General features: G+C 38.8%; 2 protein-coding genes across 2 annotated transcripts; one reads left to right on the top strand and one right to left on the bottom strand.

The window, feature by feature from the left end:
* Positions 1-316: 316 nt before the first annotated feature.
* On the bottom strand, positions 317-7351 carry LOC141392491 (probable cytochrome P450 6a18). The gene is made up of 4 exons (XM_073965429.1): positions 7070-7351; positions 6841-6886; positions 799-1731; positions 317-735 (listed from the first exon to the last, which is right to left on the bottom strand). The coding sequence occupies exons 1-4, from the start codon at positions 7349-7351 to the stop codon at positions 317-319; spliced, it is 1680 nt and encodes a 559-aa protein (XP_073821530.1).
* An 8595-nt stretch (positions 7352-15946) lies between these two features.
* On the top strand, positions 15947-17317 carry LOC141392490 (cytochrome P450 6a8-like). Its single transcript, XM_073965428.1, has 2 exons — positions 15947-16832; positions 16896-17317. Exons 1-2 carry the CDS (start codon positions 15947-15949, stop codon positions 17315-17317), a joined length of 1308 nt encoding a protein of 435 aa, XP_073821529.1.
* The last annotated feature ends 4967 nt before the right edge of the window (positions 17318-22284 follow it).

The following is a 22284-nucleotide window of genomic DNA, read 5'->3' as shown; positions in this document are numbered from 1 at the left end:
CATTCCATGCATTGGTTATTATAATCAAGCTCAAGCTAGATAGGCCTGTCTTTACTGGACAGACTGGCATATTAGGAAGGCAAGTCCATCTCCTCCGCATCTTGTACGATCCATTCGCAAAACGTTGTAGCCATTGCAACGTTGCAGGTACCGGTAAGTGAGCGTTGTTTCTTGTATCGCGGAGACCATGATGTTCCTCCGACTCTACGATTTCGTTGACCTTGAATGGGGATCTGTCATATGACGATATAGTGGTGTAGGCTATCACAGGTCTTTTCCTTATGGCTACAACAATTTCACTCTTGTCTTGTAAAATCTATTTATTCAAAGGTTTTACACTTAAAAATATATTATCAATACTTAAACGTAACATTTCCTTGTTGAATATCAATTCTTTGGGGGTTTTGTCACAAGGAGAAAATTCGAAATTGATTAAAAGTGTGGCTATACACGAAATCAACTCAACATAACTAAAATTAATGGCTGGACATGCTTTGGGTCCATCACCAAATGGTAGGAAAGTGCACGCGGGATGTTTAACGCCCTTGTCAAATCTTTCGGGACGAAAAACTTCTGGATCAGTATGAAATTCTGGATTATTGTTAATGGCATGATTGGGTATAATAATCAGGGTTTTAGGTTCAACTGTCAAAGACCCAGTTGAGGTGGGTATGGTGCAGGCCCGGCGACTATATCTTGATGTGGCAAAGAGAAGAGTGTATTTTCTAAGGGTTTCTGAAAGTTGTACAAAAATAATTGATTTAGTTAAAGAATTAAGTGAGATTTTTTAAAACATACCCATTATAATTTGTTTTATATAACGCATCTCCTTCACAGCTTCAAAGGTCAATTTATTTTCATGCCTAGCCAATGTGTCCCTTGCTTCCTCTCGTGCCTTATCTTGAATTTCGGGATTCTTGGCCATTTCATAAAGAGCCTCACACAATGCTGTTGATGTTGTATTATAACCAGCGGCAAAAAACAAGAACGTCACTCCCACCAATCTATCTAGGGTTATTTCTAAATCTTTAGCATCTTGAGGATCGTTTTTAATTTTCATTAAAATATCCATAAAATCCGAACGCTGAATATTATATTTCTCACGATATTCCAATGACTCCTTGACAAGTTGTGTGAAAAATTCCGAGGTCTCTCGGCTGTGATATTTAACATTGAAAAGCTTTAATAAATCAAAATATTTGGTACGAAATTGTAGGAGAGGACGAAAATGTTCTTCACTGGCCCTATCACCAAAATAACGAAATTTTGCATTTTCATCTTTTAAGCTGTTGCACTCGAGACCAAAAACAACGTTACCTATAACATCAACAGCATATCTGGAACATAAATCACGCATTTCGAAAATGTTACCTTTTCCGCATGTTGATCTCTGCAGAACATGGACAAATTCTCGGCACACCTGTTGCATTAGGGGAAACATGTATCTCGTGGCGTTGGGTGTAAAACAAGGTCTAAATTTCTTGTGCAACGGTTTCCATTGGTCATATTCCAATCGGCCCATATTGGCCAATAAGGGATCATTGGTATTTACATAAAGGCCACGATCTGGAAAGTTTTCATATTGCGTAATGAGAATTTGTTCAATAGCCTTTTGATCCTGGACAAAAAGGGCGCTTATGAAAACCAATTCCACTGCTTTGACAATTTCCTGTTTCTCATACATCTCCTGATAGATACTCTGCAGAACTTTATAAAGTGGTTTCTTTTTAGCTTTACGCAAAACCGAAAAAATATTTAACATTTTCACATTTTGTCTTCGCCAATAAAGTAAACGTTCACAATACTTGAGTAGAATTAATATGATTAGAAGTAGCACCAATAAAAATATCAATCCAATCAAGGACATTTTTTGTCTGTTCAAAATCAAAATTTTTTAAACTAACTTTTGAAACGCTGTTTATGTTTCGACCAAACTAAAAATACTGGCGGGTGGATGCTGAAAATGTTTGAAAGCATTGTTCTTGAACGCGCCTCGTGTTTCACATAACCGGTTCAAATATGACAGTTTGAATAATTAATAATAAGAATAATAATTGGTTGCAATTTGAAATTTGGTGTATAATGAAATACCAAAGAAGAAGAAGAAGAAGTCAATAGAATATGAAGTATTCTATAGAGATTATAGAGATTGGACCATAAGATGTCTTCGAATCACAAATGTCCTTTTTTGTATGAGAACAGCTTCCAACAAAAAATTGTGCACATAAGTCGGTGTTTTTCAATAGTTATAATACGTTTTAAAAACACTATTTTATGAGAAAAAATATTTTTTTAGATTCATAAATTGTCTTTATCTTTATGTAGAGTTCGTTGTGGAGAAGTGTGTCTGCATATATCGGATTCTGCATACTTTTTAAAAACGAAGACAAAAAATCAAATCAAAACAAACCAAATTTTGTTTCATTCTTTTTCGTTGTCAAAAATTGATTGATGGTCTCATAGTTCAAGAATAAGAAACAAATGGTAAACATAATGGTGGTCAACCGATAAACATAAAATATGCAATCAAAAGAACTACTTATTAATTCAAACATTTAAAGTCATAAAAAAACGCAATCAAATAAGCTGCAACACTAGGGTTATGACTTTTTGGCCTTTTTTCTCAAAAAACTATTTCCTGTAGCGGGAATGAATGAACTTTTCCCTGGTTGGTTGGTTTACGTGGTGGCTATAACCTTCATAGCCTCAATTAGAATGTTAAATATACCGTTTTGAAAACCACACAACTCAGGTAAATTATATCCAGCCTGATGAAGTGAGAAACCTCAGTAGGTCTCCCAGACCTAGTTCGGTTATCTTAGTAAGATCGTGTAGGAACGGTCGTCCTAGGGCTTTCAATCTTCTTTGTAATTGTGCATGGCAGGAGCAGAGGAGGTGTTTAACCGTTTCTTCCTCTTCTTCGTTACCGCAGCTGCGACAGTAGTCATTGTGTGGAATATGTAAGCGCATTGCATGGTTACCAATGGCCCAGTGACCGGTTAGCAACGCAATTAGTCTTGCCAGGTTCCGTCGATTTTGCCTGATCAGGAACTTTGTACGTTTGATGTTGTAGTGTGGCCATGTAGATTTTGATATTTTACAAATTTCAGTCTTGGTCCATCAGATCTCTGCTTGTGAAAGATAGTATTTGAAGATATCCCCTTTAACTACTCCCATTGGTGTTGCGACTGACGCCCTTGGAAGTTCGTTAGAGGCAGATCCCGCTCTAGCTAGTTCGTCTGCTTTTTCGTTACCATCGAGACCCTTATGACCTGGGATCCAAGTAAGAACTACTTTGGTCAGACGTCTTAGCTCAGCAAGTTCTTCTCTACATTCCTTCACCAGCTTTGATGCGACAATGTTTGAATTCAATGCTAGGAGCGCCGCTTGACTGTCGACAAATTCATATTGAGTTTGGTGAGTGGTGCTGTAGAAGTATATTACAAGCTTCCTTTATAGCCAGTATCTCCGCCTGAAAAACACTGCAATCTTCAGGTAGTTTTATGGATGTAGATATTGTTACGGATTTAGATTTAACTAATCTCCGTGTAGACGTTGTTTTATTCCCCAGTACGATTTGTACCAAATAAAACAGGGTTCATTTTAGATTACGTTTCTGCAATGCTTTATTTACTTTATTACACTTATTCGGAACCGACTTTAATTACTAAGCACACAGCTTGTATCTAGTTAGCACGCAGCACTTCTTTAACCGATCTGTTCAGTTCAACGCTTAAAACACAACTAACTCAATGTTGCCGTTCCAATCCGTATTTATTCCCAACATCTCCTTGGCCTAGAAGTATCCAGAACATCTGGCAACACCTCGAATCTGTGCAGCACACACACAGACGCACATTCGCACTAAGCGAACAACCATACTCAAGCTAAAAACACATCAAACGTTTCAGTAAAGTTTTGTGTTGGGCGTTGAGGAAAAAACAACAACAACAGGTCTACGCCGACACCAAAGTCCAGCGTCGATCTGTTTGCCGGCATATATTTCAAATGAATTTGAATTTTTCGGCATCATGCCCAACAGTGTAAAAACGGCCAAAACGACACAAAACTTTACCCAAACGTTGGATGTGTTTTCAGCTTCACATACATGGGGGAACACTAATGACGTAATTACAACAACAAACAAATGCAAGAAAGAAGTAGCAACTAAACGATAATTACGTGACTATGGCAAAACAAACAAAAGCACATTAATAGAAGGTAAAGTAAGAACTAGAATAATGAAGAGAATTCTACATGGTAGTTGTTGTTGCTAAGTAAAGTAACTGCGTAATAAAACGTTACGTTACAATTCAAATTTTTAAATTAACGGAAATTAAACTAAATTAACTTAAACCTATCAGTTACATTCGTAACAATATGTTTGCTTCTTCCGAGTAGACACCAGAGCCGACTCCACAATTCATCTTAGAGCCGTCCGTGTATACATTGATGTCGTACCTTTTCAATGCTGTTCTATTGTTCCATTCTTTCCTGCATGGAAATTTAACTTTAAAAGGCTGATCAAAAGTAATTCCAGCTATGCAGTAATCAGCATTAGTTGCTATTTTTCCCGGTAGTTTGAGAAGCACACAGGCATGTCCGTAAGCTCTATCTCTCCACATTCCTAGATCACGTAGCCTTGCAGCATTGCAGGCCGCAGTTGCTTTGATGTGTAGATCTATTGGCAGTATATGCATCATTGTATTGAGGGCTTCAGCCGGACAAGTTCTCAATGCCCCTGTCACCCCGATACATGCGGTTCTTTGTATGCTGTATAGTTTTCTCTGAATTGGCCACCAAACTAGTGCTCCATATGTAAGTATTGGTGTTATTATGCTGGTGTACATCCATAACACCATTTTGGGTTTCAGGCTCCAGCGGCTCCCAAACATTTTGCGACATGTGTAGTATGCAACGGTAGCTTTTTTGAGCACGATGTTCCATGTTACGTTTCCATGACAGTTTTGAATCTAGGATAACGCCTAGGTATTTGGCGTGATCTGATAGGGGTATTTCTTGACCTCGTAGTCGTGGAAGATTGGTGATTGCATATTTGATTTTGTAGTAAATATCACCATCTCAGTTTTCCCTGTATTCACCCCCAGACCACTTCTTGTGGCCCAAGTATCAAGTGATTTCAGGGCTCCGCTCATGATGTCACTCAGCACGGACGGAAATAGACCAGAGACGAGCATTACCACATCGTCCGCATAAGCAACCACCTTAATCCCCATTTGGTCAAGTTTGCTTAGGATTTCATTAATCACAAGGAGCCAAAGCAGTGGCGAGATCACCCCTCCCTGTGGGGTTCCTCGATTTACGTGCTTTGACAGCATGCTATTTCCCAGTGTGGCATTAATGACTCTGCTCTGCAGCATGGTGGTTATCCAACCACTGATGAATGGTTCCAGGCCGAAGTTATATAGAGGTTGTTCTATTGCTGAGGTGCTAGCGTTGTTGAAAGCGCCTTCTTTATCCAAAAAGCCGGCTAAGGTGTACTGTTTGTGCTCAAAGGACATCTCAATAGTCCCAACAACTTCATGTAGGGCTGTGTCTGTCGAGCGTCCTTTAAGGTAAGCGTGTTGACTTGAAGATATGTTATTTGAGTTCTCCATCTTTTCTCGAATATACACGTCGATGAGCCTTTCGAGTGTTTTAAGCAGAAATGATGATTATGGGTCTAAAGTCTTTAGCATTTTCGTGACTACGTTTTCCAGCTTTCCGTATGAAAACCACCTTTACCTGTCTCCAACTCGTTGTGACGTAGTTTAGGGATAGACATCTACTATAGATGTATACTAGCCAAGGGTATATGCTCTCCGCGCTTTGAAGCATTTTTGGTATAATACCATCTGGCCCCGGAGATTTGTAGGGAGAGAAGCTATCTTTCCGGCTTCAATGTTGTCTTTATTTATAACTGTATTGGTTCGCTCTTCGATGGTTCTATCCGTGCAACCGGGGAAGTGCGTTGTAAGAAGGATTTCAAGAGATTCGGCCGAGTTTTCTGACCAGGTACCGTTATTTCTCTTTATGTAGGTGGGATTTGAGTGACTCTTTGCCATAACTTTGCTTAGTCTGGCTGTATCTTTGGTGCTATCTAGAGATCCACAGAATTCAATCCAGGATTGCTTTTTTGTCTTGGCTATTGTTTTTTTATATTCCCTAAGCTTATCCTTATATGGCTGCCAGGATTCGCTTTGGTAGCTGACGTTGAATGCTTTTCGTGATTGTTTTCTTAGCTTTGAGAGCTCGGACGTCCACCATGGTGGATAATGTTTCTTTGAGTGCGTCAATGGGCATGAGACTTTAAAGGCTGTATCTAAGGATTTCTCTAGAATGGATACAGCCTTTTCTATACCTGCTGCGGTTTCATCTGTATGTGAAATATTTGGAAGTTTGTCCTTCAGAACCCTTTCGAACTTTTCCCAGTTCGTTCTGTTAGGGTTGCGAAAACATTTAGTGGGCGTTGCCTTTTCAGATATGTTGAATAGTATCCAATTGTGATCTGAGAAGGACCTCTTATCGGATACTATCCAGTTGTCTATTTCAATTTGCCGTCTGTCTGATACTAGCGTGAGGTCGATGACCTCCTGCCACCCCCTAAAGTTCTCCGAGCTTGTTGCATATTGTGAGGTTGTTAGTATTTATGAAATCTAAAACTGACTCACCTCTGTCGTTTGTTTCAGTGCTGCCCCACAGGGTATGTCGTGCGTTAGCGTCGCAGCCAATGATTATTGTGTCGTGTGGTAGAATGGCCCCCCATAAAGCTCGAGACCTCGCTTGGTGGAGCTTCTCTTGAGTGGGCCATGTAGCAAGAGGCAATAAGGAACTGCTTACCGTTTTCCAGTTCCACTCTTGCCACGGTAAAGTCCGCTGTGCTAAACTGGGGGCATAAGAAAGCGTTTATGGTGTTTTTCACAATTGGACATGGTCTAGGCTTACCATTATCCTTCATGTATAGGGCTCCTGTATGATGCCTATGTCTAGATCCTCCTCAACCAGAAGGATACGCAGGTTATCTGAAGCGATTCTCGAGTGCTTCAGATTGATCTGCACGACCTTAAACATCATTTTTATTGGGTGAAGATGTGGATGGCGCCTCTAGCTGCATATTGTCAAGCAGCTTACCGGCATCGTCGATGTCAGCCTCATCGTCTTCTCCATTCGGGTCATGTGGGCGTAGTATTTTGACTTTGGCTTCCCTTATGCCAAAGAACAACTTGTTCCCCAATCTTTCGAGAGCCTCTACTCCGGCCTCAGTAATTGAGAGAACTAAGCTCAATCTGTTATTGTTAGGTGGCTCAGTGGCGATTACGGACGACTCGTCCATCGGAACATCCTTGTTCATTTTCGCCAGACATTTCAGCAGCTTTGGTCCGTCGCACTCTATCTTGGGCAACCAAACTCAACCAAACCCCCCCCCCCCCCTTTTCGTTAGCTATGGCAAGCAACATGTTGTCCTTGACAACTTCATTGAAGGGTCGCTTTGTTGTAGATGATGTTGCGGTGTTGTGTTTTAACTTCTTTCGCTTTGCGGGCTTTGTGCTCTCCATCCGGGAACGCTCTCGCTTGGAAGAAGATGGACGATCGTTGATTTGTGAGATTTTGGCTTTCTCATAATCCTCAACAATTTGTGTGTATTTGAGCTTGTCCGCCTCATCCCGTTCGTCCACTGTACCGTTAGCAGCATTCTTGGCTATCTTGCCGAGAATAAACTTTGCCTTTTGGTACAGGGACTTCCGAACGTCGGACGGACTTTTCTTTTTTTTTTTTGGTTGGAGTCAGTGGATTGTCCGTCTTTCGTGACGGACAGAGTTGTTGCTTTTTTTGTGTTTAGTTCCTGAAGTGAGTCAGAGTTGTTTGCAGAGCTGACTACACTTAGTTGGCTAGCTACCAGCTCCTGGCTGGAGGCTAAGAATTCATCCTCGGAGGAGTTGCCAGACTGCAACCGAGGAGTTTTGTTTTCGTGTTTGTGTGTTTTAATAGTATTTTCTCCATGTATTGTTCCCACGAGTGTGCCGTAAGGGGATGGACCATCGTACGCAATGACGGCGTGCGCAGACTAGGCTATTAATAAGTACAGCTCGACACGTGCCCTGGCGTCGAACTTTTGCCTATTAATCACTAAACTAAAGTTTAATCCATTGAAATATAAAAAAAGTTCACGCACAAATCGATTAAAAAAATCTTAGGGGTGATTATGAATGTGAACTCCCCGTGAGTTTTGTCTTTCTGCCGTTGCAACTTAAAGGAAAAGGTGAACAAACTCACGGGGAGTTGATATTCATAATTGGGCTGATTATAACAATTTATACGAAAATCACAATAAAATATAACGTAATGGATACCACGCAGTGTTTTGTGCAAATGTTTGTTTAACAATTTTTTAAAATACAGTTGCTAATAACCCAATAATATATTATATAAATGTATGTGTATATATTATTTATATTTGCAGGTATATATTATTGTTAATAAAATTATTATATACTTAAGTAAAACAGTAACGGAGAGCATACGTCGTTAACAAAAACTCCTTATTCGTATCTCTTGTATTTTGACTTGATTTCATGAAAGCCGAACTGCTTCGTACTCTTGTTTGAAATATCGTATTCAGTGATGGTCCCTATGATCAGGTTTTTGGGTTTCAACTGTTAAAAAGACTGAAATCGTCATATACCGGTATAAAATGTATAAAAAGTGGTAAACGTTGTAAACATTTAAAAAATTGTGGTATTCCAACGAGTTTGTCTCAAATTTAAATTTTCGCTAACCGCTTAGGTTGATTCTCTAGATAAAGGATCGTATTATTCCAAGCTATCAACACTGACAAACACAACACATATTACCTTTTTCCTCGCGCTTGACGACGTCGATATTCACACTAAACGAAGAAGATTGGCCCTCAGATCTATTTGAAGAATTGTTCTCTCAAACACAAGAAGCTCTGCTTTTTCTGCCTCCGCAAGTACCCAGGCTTCAGTACGATGTCGCCGGAATGGATGAAATCTTTAACTACCTCTAAATTGTAGGTTCCAAATCACACAGTTGGTCCAAGACGCGCATTGCCGTCTTGGACTGAACCCATCAAAGAGAGATGAGGTCTAGTAACCCTATATTCATACAAAAATTTCATAGGCAAGAATTGAGGACGGAAACCATAGGTCATCCAATGGATCTTCACTACCATGGTACGCCCAATTCTTACATATGGTTCTATGCTATGGTGGAATACTTTGAACAAGACATCATAAACAGCGTCCAAAGAGCGACAGCATTACTAATCGACGGTTCCAGGAAAAGCGCTCATATACGTCCCTCAATGGGCATGGGACTAAATATGGGAATGTTTTGGAATATTGAAGGAATGATTTTAAATACATATTTAAGAAAAGGGTGCTTCTATATACCCTTTCTGGAAGACATAGTGCTTCTATAGACCCTTTCTGGAACACACAGTGCTTCTATAGACCCTTTCTGGAAGACAGGGTGCTTCTATAAACCCTTTCTGGAAGACATAGTGCTTCCATAGACAATTTTTGGAAGACAGGGTGCTTCTATAGACCCTTCCTGGAAGAAAGGGGCTTCATTAAAACCTTTCTGGTAGAAAGGATGCTTCTACGGACATTTTCTGGAAGATAGGGTGCTTCTATAGACCTCTTCTGGAAGAAAGTGTGCTTCTATAGGCCCTTTATGGAAGAAAACGTGTTTCTATAGAACCTTTCTGGTAGAAAGGGTGCGTCTATAGACCCTTTCTGAAGGTAAGGGTGCTTCTATAGACCCTTTCTGAAGCTAAGGCTGCTTCTATAGACCCTTTCTGGAAGAAAGTGTGCTTCTATAGGCCCTTTATGGAGGAAAGGTGCTTCTATAGAACCTTTCTGAGGGACATGGTCCTTCTATAGACCCTTTCTGAAGGAAATGGTGCTTCTATAGACCCTTTTTGAAAGAAAGGGTGCTTCTTTAGACCCTTTTTAAGAAAAGGGTGCTTCCATAAACCCTTTCTGAAGGAAAGGGTGCTTCCATAAACCCTTTCTGAAGGAAAGGGTGCTTCCATAAACCCATTCTGAAGGAAAGGGTGCTTCCATAAACCCTTTCTGAAGGAAAGGGTGCTTCCATAAACCCTTTCTGAAGGAAAGGGTGCTTCCATAAACCCTATCTGAAGGAAAGGGTGCTTCCATAAACCCTTTCTGAAGGAAAGGGTGCTTCCATAAACCCTTTCTGAAGGAAAGGGTGCTTCCATAAACCCTTTCTTAACGAAAGGGTGCTTCCATAAACCCTTTCTGAAGGAAAGGGTGCTTCCATAAACCCTTTCTGAAGGAAAGGGTGCTTCCATAAACCCTATCTGAAGGAAAGGGTGCTTCCATAAACCCTATCTGAAGGAAAGGGTGCTTCCATAAACCCTTTCTGAAGGAAAGGGTGCTTCCATAAACCCTTTCTTAACGAAAGGGTGCTTCCATAAACCCTTTCTGAAGGAAAGGGTGCTTCCATAAACCCATTCTGAAGGAAAGGGTGCTTCCATAAACCCTTTCTGAAGGAAAGGGTGCTTCCATAAACCCATTCTGAAGGAAAGGGTGCTTCCATAAACCCTTTCTGAAGGAAAGGGTGCTTCCATAAACCCTTTCTGAAGGAAAGGGTGCTTCCATAAACCCTATCTGAAGGAAAGGGTGCTTCCATAAAGCCTTTCTGAAGGAAAGAGTGCTTCCATAAACCCTTTCTAAAGGAAAGGGTGCTTCCGTAAACCCTTTCTGAAGGAAAGGTTGCTTCCATTAACCCTTTCTGAAGGAAAGGGTGCTTCCATAAACCCTTTCTGAAGGAAAGGGTGCTTCCATAAACCCTTTCTGAAGGAAAGGGTGCTTCCATAAACCCATTCTGAAGGAAAGGGTGCTTGCATAAACCCTTTCTGAAGGAAAGGGTGCTTCCATAAACCCTTTCTGAAGGAAAGGGTGCTTCAATATACCCTTTCTGAAGGAAAGGGTGCTTCAATATACCCTTTCTGAAGGAAAGGGTGCTTCAATATACCCTTTCTGAAGGAAAGGGTGCTTCAATATACCCTTTCTGAAGGAAAGGGTGCTTCAATATACCCTTTCTGAAGGAAAGGGTGCTTCAATATACCCTTTCTGAAGGAAAGGGTGCTTCAATATACCCTTTCTGAAGGAAAGGGTGCTTCCATAAACCCATTCTGAAGGAAAGGGTGCTTCAATATACCATTTCTGAAGGAAAGGGTGCTTCAATATACCATTTCTGAAGGAAAGGGTGCTTCAATATACCATTTCTGAAGGAAAGGGTGCTTCAATATACCCTTTCTGAAGGAAAGGGTGCTTCAATATACCCTTTCTGAAGGAAAGGGTGCTTCAATATACCCTTTCTGAAGGAAAGGGTTCTTCAATATACCCTTTCTGAAGGAAAGGGTGCTTCAATATACCCTTTCTGAAGGAAAGGGTGCTTCAATATACCCTTTCTGAAGGAAAGGGTGCTTCAATATACCCTTTCTGAAGGAAAGGGTGCTTCAATATACCCTTTCTGAAGGAAAGGGTGCTTCAATATACCCTTTCTGAAGGAAAGGGTGCTTCAATATACCCTTTCTGAAGGAAAGGGTACTTCAATATACCCTTTCTGAAGGAAAGGGTGCTTCAATATACCCTTTCTGAAGGAAAGGGTGCTTCAATATACCCTTTCTGAAGGAAAGGGTGCTTCAATATACCCTTTCTGAAGGAAAGGGTGCTTCAATATACCCTTTCTGAAGGAAAGGGTGCTTCAATATACCCTTTCTGAAGGAAAGGGTGCTTCAATATACCCTTTCTGAAGGAAAGGGTGCTTCAATATACCCTTTCTGAAGGAAAGGGTGCTTCAATATACCCTTTCTGAAGGAAAGGGTGCTTCAATATACCCTTTCTGAAGGAAAGGGTGCTTCAATATACCCTTTCTGAAGGAAAGGGTGCTTCAATATACCCTTTCTGAAGGAAAGGGTGCTTCAATATACCCTTTCTGAAGGAAAGGGTGCTTCAATATACCCTTTCTGAAGGAAAGGGTGCTTCAATATACCCTTTCTGAAGGAAAGGGTGCTTCAATATACCCTTTCTGAAGGAAAGGGTGCTTCAATATACCCTTTCTGAAGGAAAGGGTGCTTCAATATACCCTTTCTGAAGGAAAGGGTGATTCAATATACCCTTTCTGAAGGAAAGGGTGATTCAATATACCCTTTCTGAAGGAAAGGGTGCTTCAATATACCCTTTCTGAAGGAAAGGGTGCTTCAATATACCCTTTCTGAAGGAAAGGGTGCTTCAATATACCCTTTCTGAAGGAAAGGGTGCTTCAATATACCCTTTCTGAAGGAAAGGGTGCTTCAATATACCCTTTCTGAAGGAAAGGGTGCTTCAATATACCCTTTCTGAAGGAAAGGGTGCTTCAATATACCCTTTCTGAAGGAAAGGGTGCTTCAATATACCCTTTCTGAAGGAAAGGGTGCTTCAATATACCCTTTCTGAAGGAAAGGGTGCTTCAATATACCCTTTCTGAAGGAAAGGGTGCTTCAATATACCCTTTCTGAAGGAAAGGGTGCTTCAATATACCCTTTCTGAAGGAAAGGGTGCTTCAATATACCCTTTCTGAAGGAAAGGGTGCTTCAATATACCCTTTCTGAAGGAAAGGGTGCTTCAATATACCCTTTCTGAAGGAAAGGGTGCTTCAATATACCCTTTCTGAAGGAAAGGGTGCTTCAATATACCCTTTCTGAAGGAAAGGGTGCTTCAATATACCCTTTCTGAAGGAAAGGGTGCTTCAATGGACCCTTTTTGAAGGAAACGGTGCTTCTTTAGACCCTTTTTGAAGGAAACGGTGCTTCTTTAGACCCTTTCTGAAGGAAACGATGCTTCTATAAACCCTTTTTGAAAGAAAGGGTGCTTCCATAAGGAAAGGGTGCTTCTATAAACCCTTTCTGAAGAAAAGGGTGCTTCTATAGACCCTTTCTGAAGAAAAGGGTGCTTCTATAAACCCTTTCTGAAGGAAAAGGTGCTTCCATAAGGAAAGGATGCTTCTTTTAGACCCTTTCTGAAGGAAAGGGTGCTTTTATGCACCATTTCTGAAGGAAAGGATGCTTCTATGGACCATTTCTGAAGGAATGGGTGCTTCTATAGAACTTTCTCAAGGAAAGCGTGCTCATATAGACGCTTTCTGAAGGAAAGGGTGCTTCAATATACCCTTTCTGAAGGAAAGAGTGCTTCAAAAGACCCTTTTTGAAGGAAACGGTGCTTCTTTAGACCCTTTCTGAAGGAAACGATGCTTCTATAAACCCTTTTTGAAAGAAAGGGTGCTTCCATAAGGAAAGGGTGCTTCTATAAACCCTTTCTGAGGGAAAGGGTGCTTCCATAAGGAAAGGGTGCTTCTTTAGACCCTTTCTGAAGGAAACGGTGCTATGCACCATTTCTGAAGAAAAGGATGCTTCTATGCACCATTTCTGAAGGAATGGGTGCTTCTATAGAACTTTCTCAAGGAAAGCGTGCTCATATAGACCCTTTCTGCAGGAAAGGATGCTTCTATAGACCCTTTTTGAAGGAAAGGGTGCTTCTATAGAACCTTTCTGAAGTAAAGGGTGCTTCTATAGAACCTTTCTGAAGGAAAGGGTGCTTTTGTAGACCCTTTCTGAATGAAAGGTTGCTTCTTTAGACCTTTTCTGAATGAAAGGTTGCTTCTTTAGACCCTTTCTGAAGAAAAGGGTGCTTCTATAGACCCTTTCGGAAGAAAAGGGTGCTTCTTCAGAAACTTTCTGAAGAAAAGGGTGCTTTTATAGACCCTTTCTGTAAGAAAGGGTGCTTCTATAGACCCTTTCTGTAAGAAAATGGTGCTTTTATAGACCCTTTCTGTAAGAAAGGGTGCTTCTATAGACCCTTTCTGTAAGATAGGGTGCTTCTATAGACCCTTTCTTTAAGAAAGGGTGCTTCTATAGACCCTTTCTGTAAGAAAGGGTGCTTCTATAGACCCTTTCTGTAAGAATGGGTGCTTCTATAGACCCTTTCTTTAAGAAAGGGTGCTTCTATAGACCCTTTCTGTAAGAAAGGGTGCTTCTATAGACCCTTTCTGTAAGAATGGGTGCTTCTATAGACCCTTTCTGTAAGAAAGGGTGCTTCTATAGACCCTTTCTATAAGAAAGGGTGCTTCTATAGACCCTTTCTGTAAGAAAGGGTGCTTCTATAGACCCTTTCTGTAAGAAAGGGTGCTTCTATAGACCCTTTCTGTAAGAAAGGGTGCTTCTATAGACCCTTTCTGTAAGAAAGGGTGCTTCTATAGACCCTTTCTGTAAGAAGGGGTGCTTCTATAGACCCTTTCTGTAAGATATGGTGCTTCTATAGACCCTTTCTTTAAGAAAGGGTGCTTCTATAGACCCTTTCTGTAAGAAATGGTGCTTCTATAGACCCTTTCTGTAAGAAAGGGTGCTTCTGTAGACCCTTTCTGTAAGAATGGGTGCTTCTATAGACCCTTTCTGTAAGAAAGGGTGCTTCTATAGACCCTTTCTGTAAGAAAGGGTGCTTCTATAGACCCTTTCTGTAAGAAAGGGTGCTTCTATAGACCCTTTCTGTAAGAAAGGGTGCTTCTATAGACCCTTTCTGTAAGAAAGGGTGCTTCTATAGACCCTTTCTGTAAGAAAGGGTGCTTCTATAGACCCTTTCTGTAAGAAAGGGTGCTTCTATAGACCCTTTCTGTAAGAAAGGGTGCTTCTATAGACCCTTTCTGTAAGAAAGGGTGCTTCTATAGACCCTTTCTGTAAGAAAGGGTGCTTCTATAGACCCTTTCTGTAAGAAAGGGTGCTTCTATAGACCCTTTCTGTAAGAAAGGGTGCTTCTATAGACCCTTTCTGAAGGAAAGGGTGTTTCTATAGACCCTTTCTGAAGGAAAGGGTGCTTCTATAGACCCTTTCTGTAAGAAAGGGTGCTTCTATAGACCTTTTCTGTAAGAAAGGGTGCTTTTACAGACCCTTTCTGTAAGAAATGGTGCTTCTATAGACCCTTTCTGTAAGAAAGGGTGCTTCTATAAACCTTTTCTGTAAGAAAGGGTGCTTTTACAGACCCTTTCTGTAAGAAAGGGTGCTTCTATAGACCCTTTCTGTAAGAAAAGGTGCTTCTATAGACCCTTTCTATAAGAAAGGGTGCTTCTATAGACCCTTTCTATAAGAAAGGGTGCTTCTATAGACCCTTTCTATAAGCAAGGGTGCCTCTATAGACCCTTTCTATAAGAAAGGGTGATTCTATAGACCCTTTCTATAAGAAAGGGTGATTCTATAGACCCTTTCTATAAGAAAGGGTGATTCTATAGACCCTTTCTATAAGAAAGGGTGCTTCTATAGACCCTTTCTGTAAGAAAGGGTGCTTCTGTAAAGAAGACGGACCATGGCGGGAGTTATCAAGCTCAACAGCTGTTGGGAGAGAAACATATTTATAACTAATGGTCTTTTCGACAACGAAGTAGCGGGCACTTGCTAGTCTATTGATAAATGCCCGTCTATATTGACTCCTTAAAAAAGGGAAATTAGGAGTTCATTATCCGCGAGAATGCACACTTTAATGGAAGTAATTAAATAACAGGTACAACAAATTATTGCAATATTTAAATTTCAAACTGGTTAGGGAAAAATATTTGTTTTTGCACAAATAATGATTTAAACAAATTGAACATCCACGAATCAGTGTATTTAGTCCGCCTCACCTATAAACAACTTTTAAGGAGATATTTTGAAATCTAACCGAAAAAATTAAGTTCAAAAAAAGAAATGTCCCTTATTGGTGTTTTGTTTTTATTAGTCCTTATTTTATCCATTCTAATTCTTCTCAAATATTATGAGCGTTTACGTTATTGACGAAGACAAAATGTGCAAATGTTGAATATTTTCTCGGTATTGAGAAAATCAAAAGAGAAACCACTTTACAAAGTTCTACAGAGTGTCTATCAGGAGATGTATGAGAAACAGGAACCTGCCAGGGCAGTGGAATTGGTTTTCATAAGCGCTCTTTTTGTCCAGGATCAAAGGGCTATTGAACAAATTCTTATTACGCAATATGAAAACTTCCCTGATCGAGGCCTTTATGTGAATCTCAATGACCCCTTATTGGCCAATACGGGCCGTCTGGAATATGACCAATGGAAACCTTTGAACAAGAAATTTAGACCCTGTTTTTCACCCAACGGCACAAAATATATGTATCCCCTAATGCAACAGGTGTGCCGAGAATTTGTCCATGTTCTGCGGAGATCAACATGCGGAAAAGGTAACATTTTCGAAATGCGTGATTTATGTTCCAGATTTGCTGTAGATGTTATTGGTACAGTGGGCTTTGGTGTTGAGTGCAACAGTTTGAAGGATGAAAATGCAAAATTTCGCTATTTTGGTGATATGGCAAGCAGAGAACATTTTCGGCCCCTCCTGCAATTTCGTTCCAAATATGTGGATTTATTAAAACTATTTAATGTAAAATATCACAGCCGAGAGAGCACGGAATTTTTTACACAATTAGTGAAAGAAACTTTGGAATATCGTGAGAAATATAATATACGACGTAACGATTTTATGGATATTTTAATACAAATTAAAAATGATCCTCAAGAAGCCAATGATTTGGACATGGCCTTAGAAAGGTTGGTGGGCGAAGTATTTTTGTTCTTTGCCGCCGGTTATAATTCAACATCAACGGCATTGTGTCAGGCTCTTTATGAGATGGCCAAGAATCCGGAAATTCAAGATAAGGCACGTAAGGAGGCGAGGGACACCTTGGCTAGGCATAACCACAATTTGACCTTTGAAGCTGTGAAGGAGATGCGTTATATTAAACAAATTGTAATGGGTAAGACTGCACAAATATCATAAAAATCTTTAACTAAAAGAAAAATTATTTGCTTCTTTACAGAAATCCTAAGAATATATACCCTACTCTTTGCCTCATCAAGATATAGTCGACGGGCTTGTACCTTACCCACAGCAACTGGCACTTTGGAAATTGAACCCAATACCCTGGTTATTATACCCATCCACGCCATTAACAATAATCCTGAATTCCATCCGGATCCAGATGTCTTTCGTCCCGAAAGATTTGACAAAGGCATACAGTATCCCGCCTGTACTTTCCTAACATTTGGTGATGGACCCAGAGCTTGTCCAGCCGTTAATTTTAGTTATGTTGAGTTGATTTCATGTATAGCCACACTTTTGACAAATTTCGAATTTTCTCCTTGCGACAAGACCCCCGCCAAATTGATATTCAACAAGGAAATGTTACGTCTGAGTATTGATAATATTTATTTAAAAGTTGAACCATTAACGAAATGTTAGGGTGCATTGAACACAATGAATGTTAAAACCAGTTATATTTCTAATTAATTTGTAATCGAAAAATTAAAAGGTGTAGTTAATGTGAAACAAATGACGTTTTTATAATAAATGTGGTCGTTAAGTCTGAGCATGCAATATAATAAATTAAGAATATTTTTTAGAAATATTTATGGTACCATTTGACTGAGGCGACAACTTCATTTTCTCAGGTATGGTACGCAATATAGGATTTAATTTTGAATTAATGTGTTCTACTTATTTATTAAGGTGGCATTAATATTTATTGTAGAAGGTGGAACAAACTTACAAACTCCCTGACTCTAACGGCTTCAGAGAGTATATTCAGTTTGTCTCATTCAAAAAAGTACTTACTTTACATAGATGACTTTATATTCTAAACCGAACTTTTGTTCCATATGCAGAACTGAGAAGAAGATATCCAAACCGGACGGACGATCTTCTACATTATTTCTTCAATTGTTGATGTTATGTTTTGCGAGATCCTAGTTTTCGATGGATTTTCTCTCAAACACATCCAGTTCTGACTCATCTGCTATCGCAAGTACCTACATGGATGAAAAAAGGCCTCTCTAACATATGTATATATGTCCCAAATATATTTTGCAGCAAACATATGTAATGCCGTCTTTCATGATATACAATTATAATAACATCATACTTTTGTACATTAGTGTACTTCGCAATGATGATGTTAGGTGTGTTCGTTTACTTACAATTTGTACAAATTGTTACTGGATGTTGTTCGTTTACTCTACAGTACCATGCAAAAGACCTTAGTCGATTACAAGAAGTTACTGGATTTGTACAAATTTGTACAAATTATTGAGTAAACGAACAGACCTGTTATATCTCAGTTTGTAATCTTGTATTCCCTCATTGGTATGTAGATCTACCCTAGCATTACATTGAAAATGTTATATTACAGGATCAGTATGTAAATTGATCATAACATTATATTGATCATGTTATCTTACAACACTATGTTTATAGTTCATAACATTCAATTCTGTTTTGCCAAGGTGCTGCTACAAAAATACTTTATTCTCTCAATTGTAGAGATATTCTTGTCACTGTTAACTAGTTGATCATTTCTTGTATTGTTTCCATCGACGTTTTGCAAACTCTCTTTCTCAAATCAGTTGTTCTACCGTGCTTCTACTATTTATGTGAATTAGTGATTATAACTGCATTGTTTTACGCAAAAAGAAAATAAACGGGAATCAAATAATAATGGAAAAATACCAATATTGAAAAATTTTAACAAACATTCAGTGCAAAATATAATGAAGGATTCAAACATCACCATGATTTAAATCATCCCTTTAATCAAAATATAGAATCCAAGTAAGTTTGAAAGACACAAGCTTCGTTCCAGAACTAAAAAGTTTTTACACATTTTGCACATTTTTACCCGAAATGCGTTCCCGTACACCAAAAAAGTTGCAAAATGTTCACTTCTCTTTGAACAAAAATGGCGCCGAATAGCTTTCTCTTTAGAAACTTTTTACACGACAAATTTGAGCGAGCAGAAATGTGCAACATGTTTGCCGGCTTCTGATTGGCAGACACGCCGGCTTTGTCATTTGTTCCAGATTTTTTGACGTTTCTGCCATTTATCCGTTCCTGTACATTTTGAAAAAATGTGTGCTTTGAACTCATTTTTGACGGGTCTCTCTTTTGCACATTTTATCATTAAAAAAGTACTGGAACGGAGCTACATATTTTTATATATTTTCACATAGGGGTATATGTCGTCCAACGGTACGATAATCGTTCGATCGATAAAACCAATTTGTTAGGAAAATATTGCTAATCGATACTGCTTTAAACCACGTCGCAAATTTCTTCATTGCCCTCTGAAAACTTCGACTTCCTTTCCATTTTGGATTTCGAGAAGAAAACGTTCCTTTTGCAAGATTAAATAATAAGTCCCAAGTGTACAGTAAACTACTAAGTCAAAAGCTTTGACAATAAAATCTCGTTTTATCAAAGTGATCTATAATTTTTTCTTTGGCATTTATTGCATGAAAAGAAGCCCCATTGCTTGCAGCAAAAAACTCTGCAATAATTTTTGTTCAAGGTAACTCAATTGCTAGATATGCAGTTTTTTTTGGAGTTAAAATATGCAATTTTTATTAGGCATACAGCAAACCCTTTTTTTGGAACACGAGATTTTAACATTAACGCCCTCAGTGTCAATTATTTTGGAAGCTAAACGTAATCGTGGAGTGATAAATTTCATCCAGACCTTGTGGTTTACCCAGGTCGTGGCTACCCACAGGGCAGTGACGGCTTGGGAATCCTCTTCTAGCAGCACACAAATCATACAAATCGTATCTACCTTTATCACTGTGATCGCTGAAATTGCCATGGTTTTCGTTTAATTGATTGGAAGTTCCTCGTTTGTTTCCCATATTTAATAAGTGGTACCAGAAGGATCTCAAAATCCGTACAAAATAAAGACGACAACATGGAACAGATGTTTCTTGTTTCCAAGTGTAAGGCGTGGCAATAGGTTTACAGGCTTCAAACCGCCAAATTTCATCCTCGGAAGCATATGAAGAATTCCTAATGAAGACAACTTAACACAGTAACGAAGGCTTATGCAACAACTACCGTGAAAAATTGGCAAAAAAATTAAAATTTTGAAACTCAAGGCATTATTACATATGGCCAGTATATGTGTCAATAATTAAATATAATTATTCCTGTGGAAAGTGTAATCTTGGAAAGCAGATGAAATCTATTAATGTCACGTAATTATACTTATTGGCATAATAATTTATAGATCATTATTTAATATTATCAACAAAAAAAAAAAACAAACATTTTTTTTACAATTTTCATTATGGCCGCCATTTTTGCGGTATACATTTAAATCAATGCAATTTTCTTCATCATCCCAATAATACGACCCTTTTAAAACAGTGCAAAAGGGAATACAGCAACAACATCAACGACAACGTGGAGGCCTTCATGCAGATCAGCGATTTTTTTGGTGAGTTATATTAATCAAAAAAAAAAAAAAAAAAAACGTGAGTACATAATGAGAGTACATACATATGTAAATACTAGCAAAATGCCCGCTACTTCGTATGCGGAAAGGATATAAAAAAACAAATAAACAATATATAATATGGAAATGACAAACACTGAAAATTTGGTCGCACTAATACCAATTTTAATCAATATTTATTTTTATCTTACTACTGTACGTACCCCTTAAGTTCGATTTTCAAAAAGATCAGCCGTATCTCACCCTTACACATTAACAGCGAGATCAACGTTGCACATCAATACACACCCTAACTCCAAAAAAATAAAAATTCCAGCACTGTCCCTACACCCAAAAACAAATTGAGTACCATTAAGTAATTTTCGTATAGTTATGGTACGTATTTCGACGACATATCTCAGCCATACACGGACATTAATACAAAATAATTACAGTAAATTCCATAATAATTACAGTAATTCCAAATCTCAAGATTCCAGTTGTATCCGTTCGTCCAATTCCAAATTGTACCAAACTTAGTATCAAGTCGAACTCTTCGTACCCATAAGTTAGATTTTCGAAAACTACCGCAATCCTTCACTTTAGTAGTAATCATATTTCTAAATTTCAGGATTCAAACTCTATCCGTTAAACCAAATTAAAATTGTACTAAATTTATAACAATTTAGAATTTTCGTACCAATTTTCAAAACTTCCTCAACGCAACAGGGCTACAATAATCATACTTTCATACGTACGACTTTTCAAAATTTCCTCAATACTACACTCCTACAGTAATCTTAATTCCTAATTCCAACACTATCCGTTTACTAAAATTCAAATTGTACCAAATTTAGTGCTTTCTGTACCCATAAGTACGAATTTCCAAAACTACCTCAATTCTACTGTCCGGCAGTAATCTTAGTTCCAAATTTCAGAATTCCAGCTCTATCCGTTCATCCAAATCTAAATTGTACCAAATTTAGTACCATTTAGTACTTGTCGTACCCAAAGGTACGAATTTCCAAAACTATCTCAATCCTACACCCCTACAGTAATCTTAATTCAAAACTTTAGGATTCCAGCTCTATCCGTTCACCCAAATCCAAATTTAGTACTGCTCGTAATCATAAATACGAACTTCCAAAACCATTTCCTTATTTCAACGCCATTTCCCAACCTTGATTCCCATTGATTGATTTGAAGATTCTAGCTTTATCCATTAAAAATATGCAATTGTACCAAATTTAGAAACTTTTAGTACTTTTCGTACACTTATAGGTCGAGTTTCTAAATACCCTTTGGTACATCTTCCTAAATCTCCATCAATGACCTCTCGTTAAAAATTTCAGATTTCTAGCTCTTCGCGTTTGCCTAATACAATGGATTCCATATTTAGTACACTTTAGCACTTTTCGTACCTTTCTACGACGAATTTCCAAAAACCCCTTTACACAAAAACAAATTGTACCAAATTCTGTACAATTCGATTTTCCAAAACAACCTTTACCCTTCACTTCAACAGTAACCATAATTCCAAATAACAGGATTCCAGCGCTATCCGTGCACTCAAATCCAAGTTGTACCATTTGGTACATTTCGTACCCATAAGTACGAATTTCAAAAACTACTTCCATCTCAATCCTATACTCCAACAGCAGTCTGACCAAATTCCAGGATTCCAGCTCTGTCCGTTCCCCCAAATGCAAATTGTACCACAGGTAGTACCACTTAGTACTTTTCGTACCCTTACTACCTCAGTCCTACACTCCAATAGTAATCCTAATTTCAAATTTCAGGACTCAAACACTATCCGTCACCCAAATCCAAATTCTACCTCTATAGCCTACCGCGAACGGGTTGCAAATTCTAACTCTTTCCGTTTACTAAAATTCATACTTTAGATTAAAATAAATAAAATTAAAATACTTAAAATTCAGGATTCCAGTTC

The sequence above is a fragment of the Musca autumnalis genome, unplaced genomic scaffold, assembly GCF_047663935.1.
Source record: "Musca autumnalis isolate F117 unplaced genomic scaffold, ASM4766393v1 scaffold_2, whole genome shotgun sequence".
Lineage (NCBI taxonomy): Eukaryota > Metazoa > Arthropoda > Insecta > Diptera > Muscidae > Musca > Musca autumnalis.
Note: the sequence above shows the minus strand (reverse complement) of the source record. Positions and strands in the feature narration are given on the sequence as shown.

Excerpts from the sequence above, each read along its gene's own strand:
- LOC141392490 (XM_073965428.1), top strand. The coding sequence starts at position 15,947 with ATGTATGAGAAACAGGAACCTGCCAGGGCAGTGGAATTGGTTTTCATA. Across the intron at positions 16,833-16,895 it reads TATTAAACAAATTGTAATGG|AAATCCTAAGAATATATACC; the intron begins GTAAGACTGCAC and ends GCTTCTTTACAG.
- LOC141392491 (XM_073965429.1), bottom strand. The coding sequence starts at position 7,351 with ATGAACAAGGATGTTCCGATGGACGAGTCGTCCGTAATCGCCACTGAG. Across the intron at positions 6,887-7,069 it reads CTTCACCCAATAAAAATGAT|TTTAGCACAGCGGACTTTAC; the intron begins GTTTAAGGTCGT and ends TTATGCCCCCAG. Across the intron at positions 736-798 it reads TATAAAACAAATTATAATGG|AAACCCTTAGAAAATACACT; the intron begins GTATGTTTTAAA and ends TACAACTTTCAG.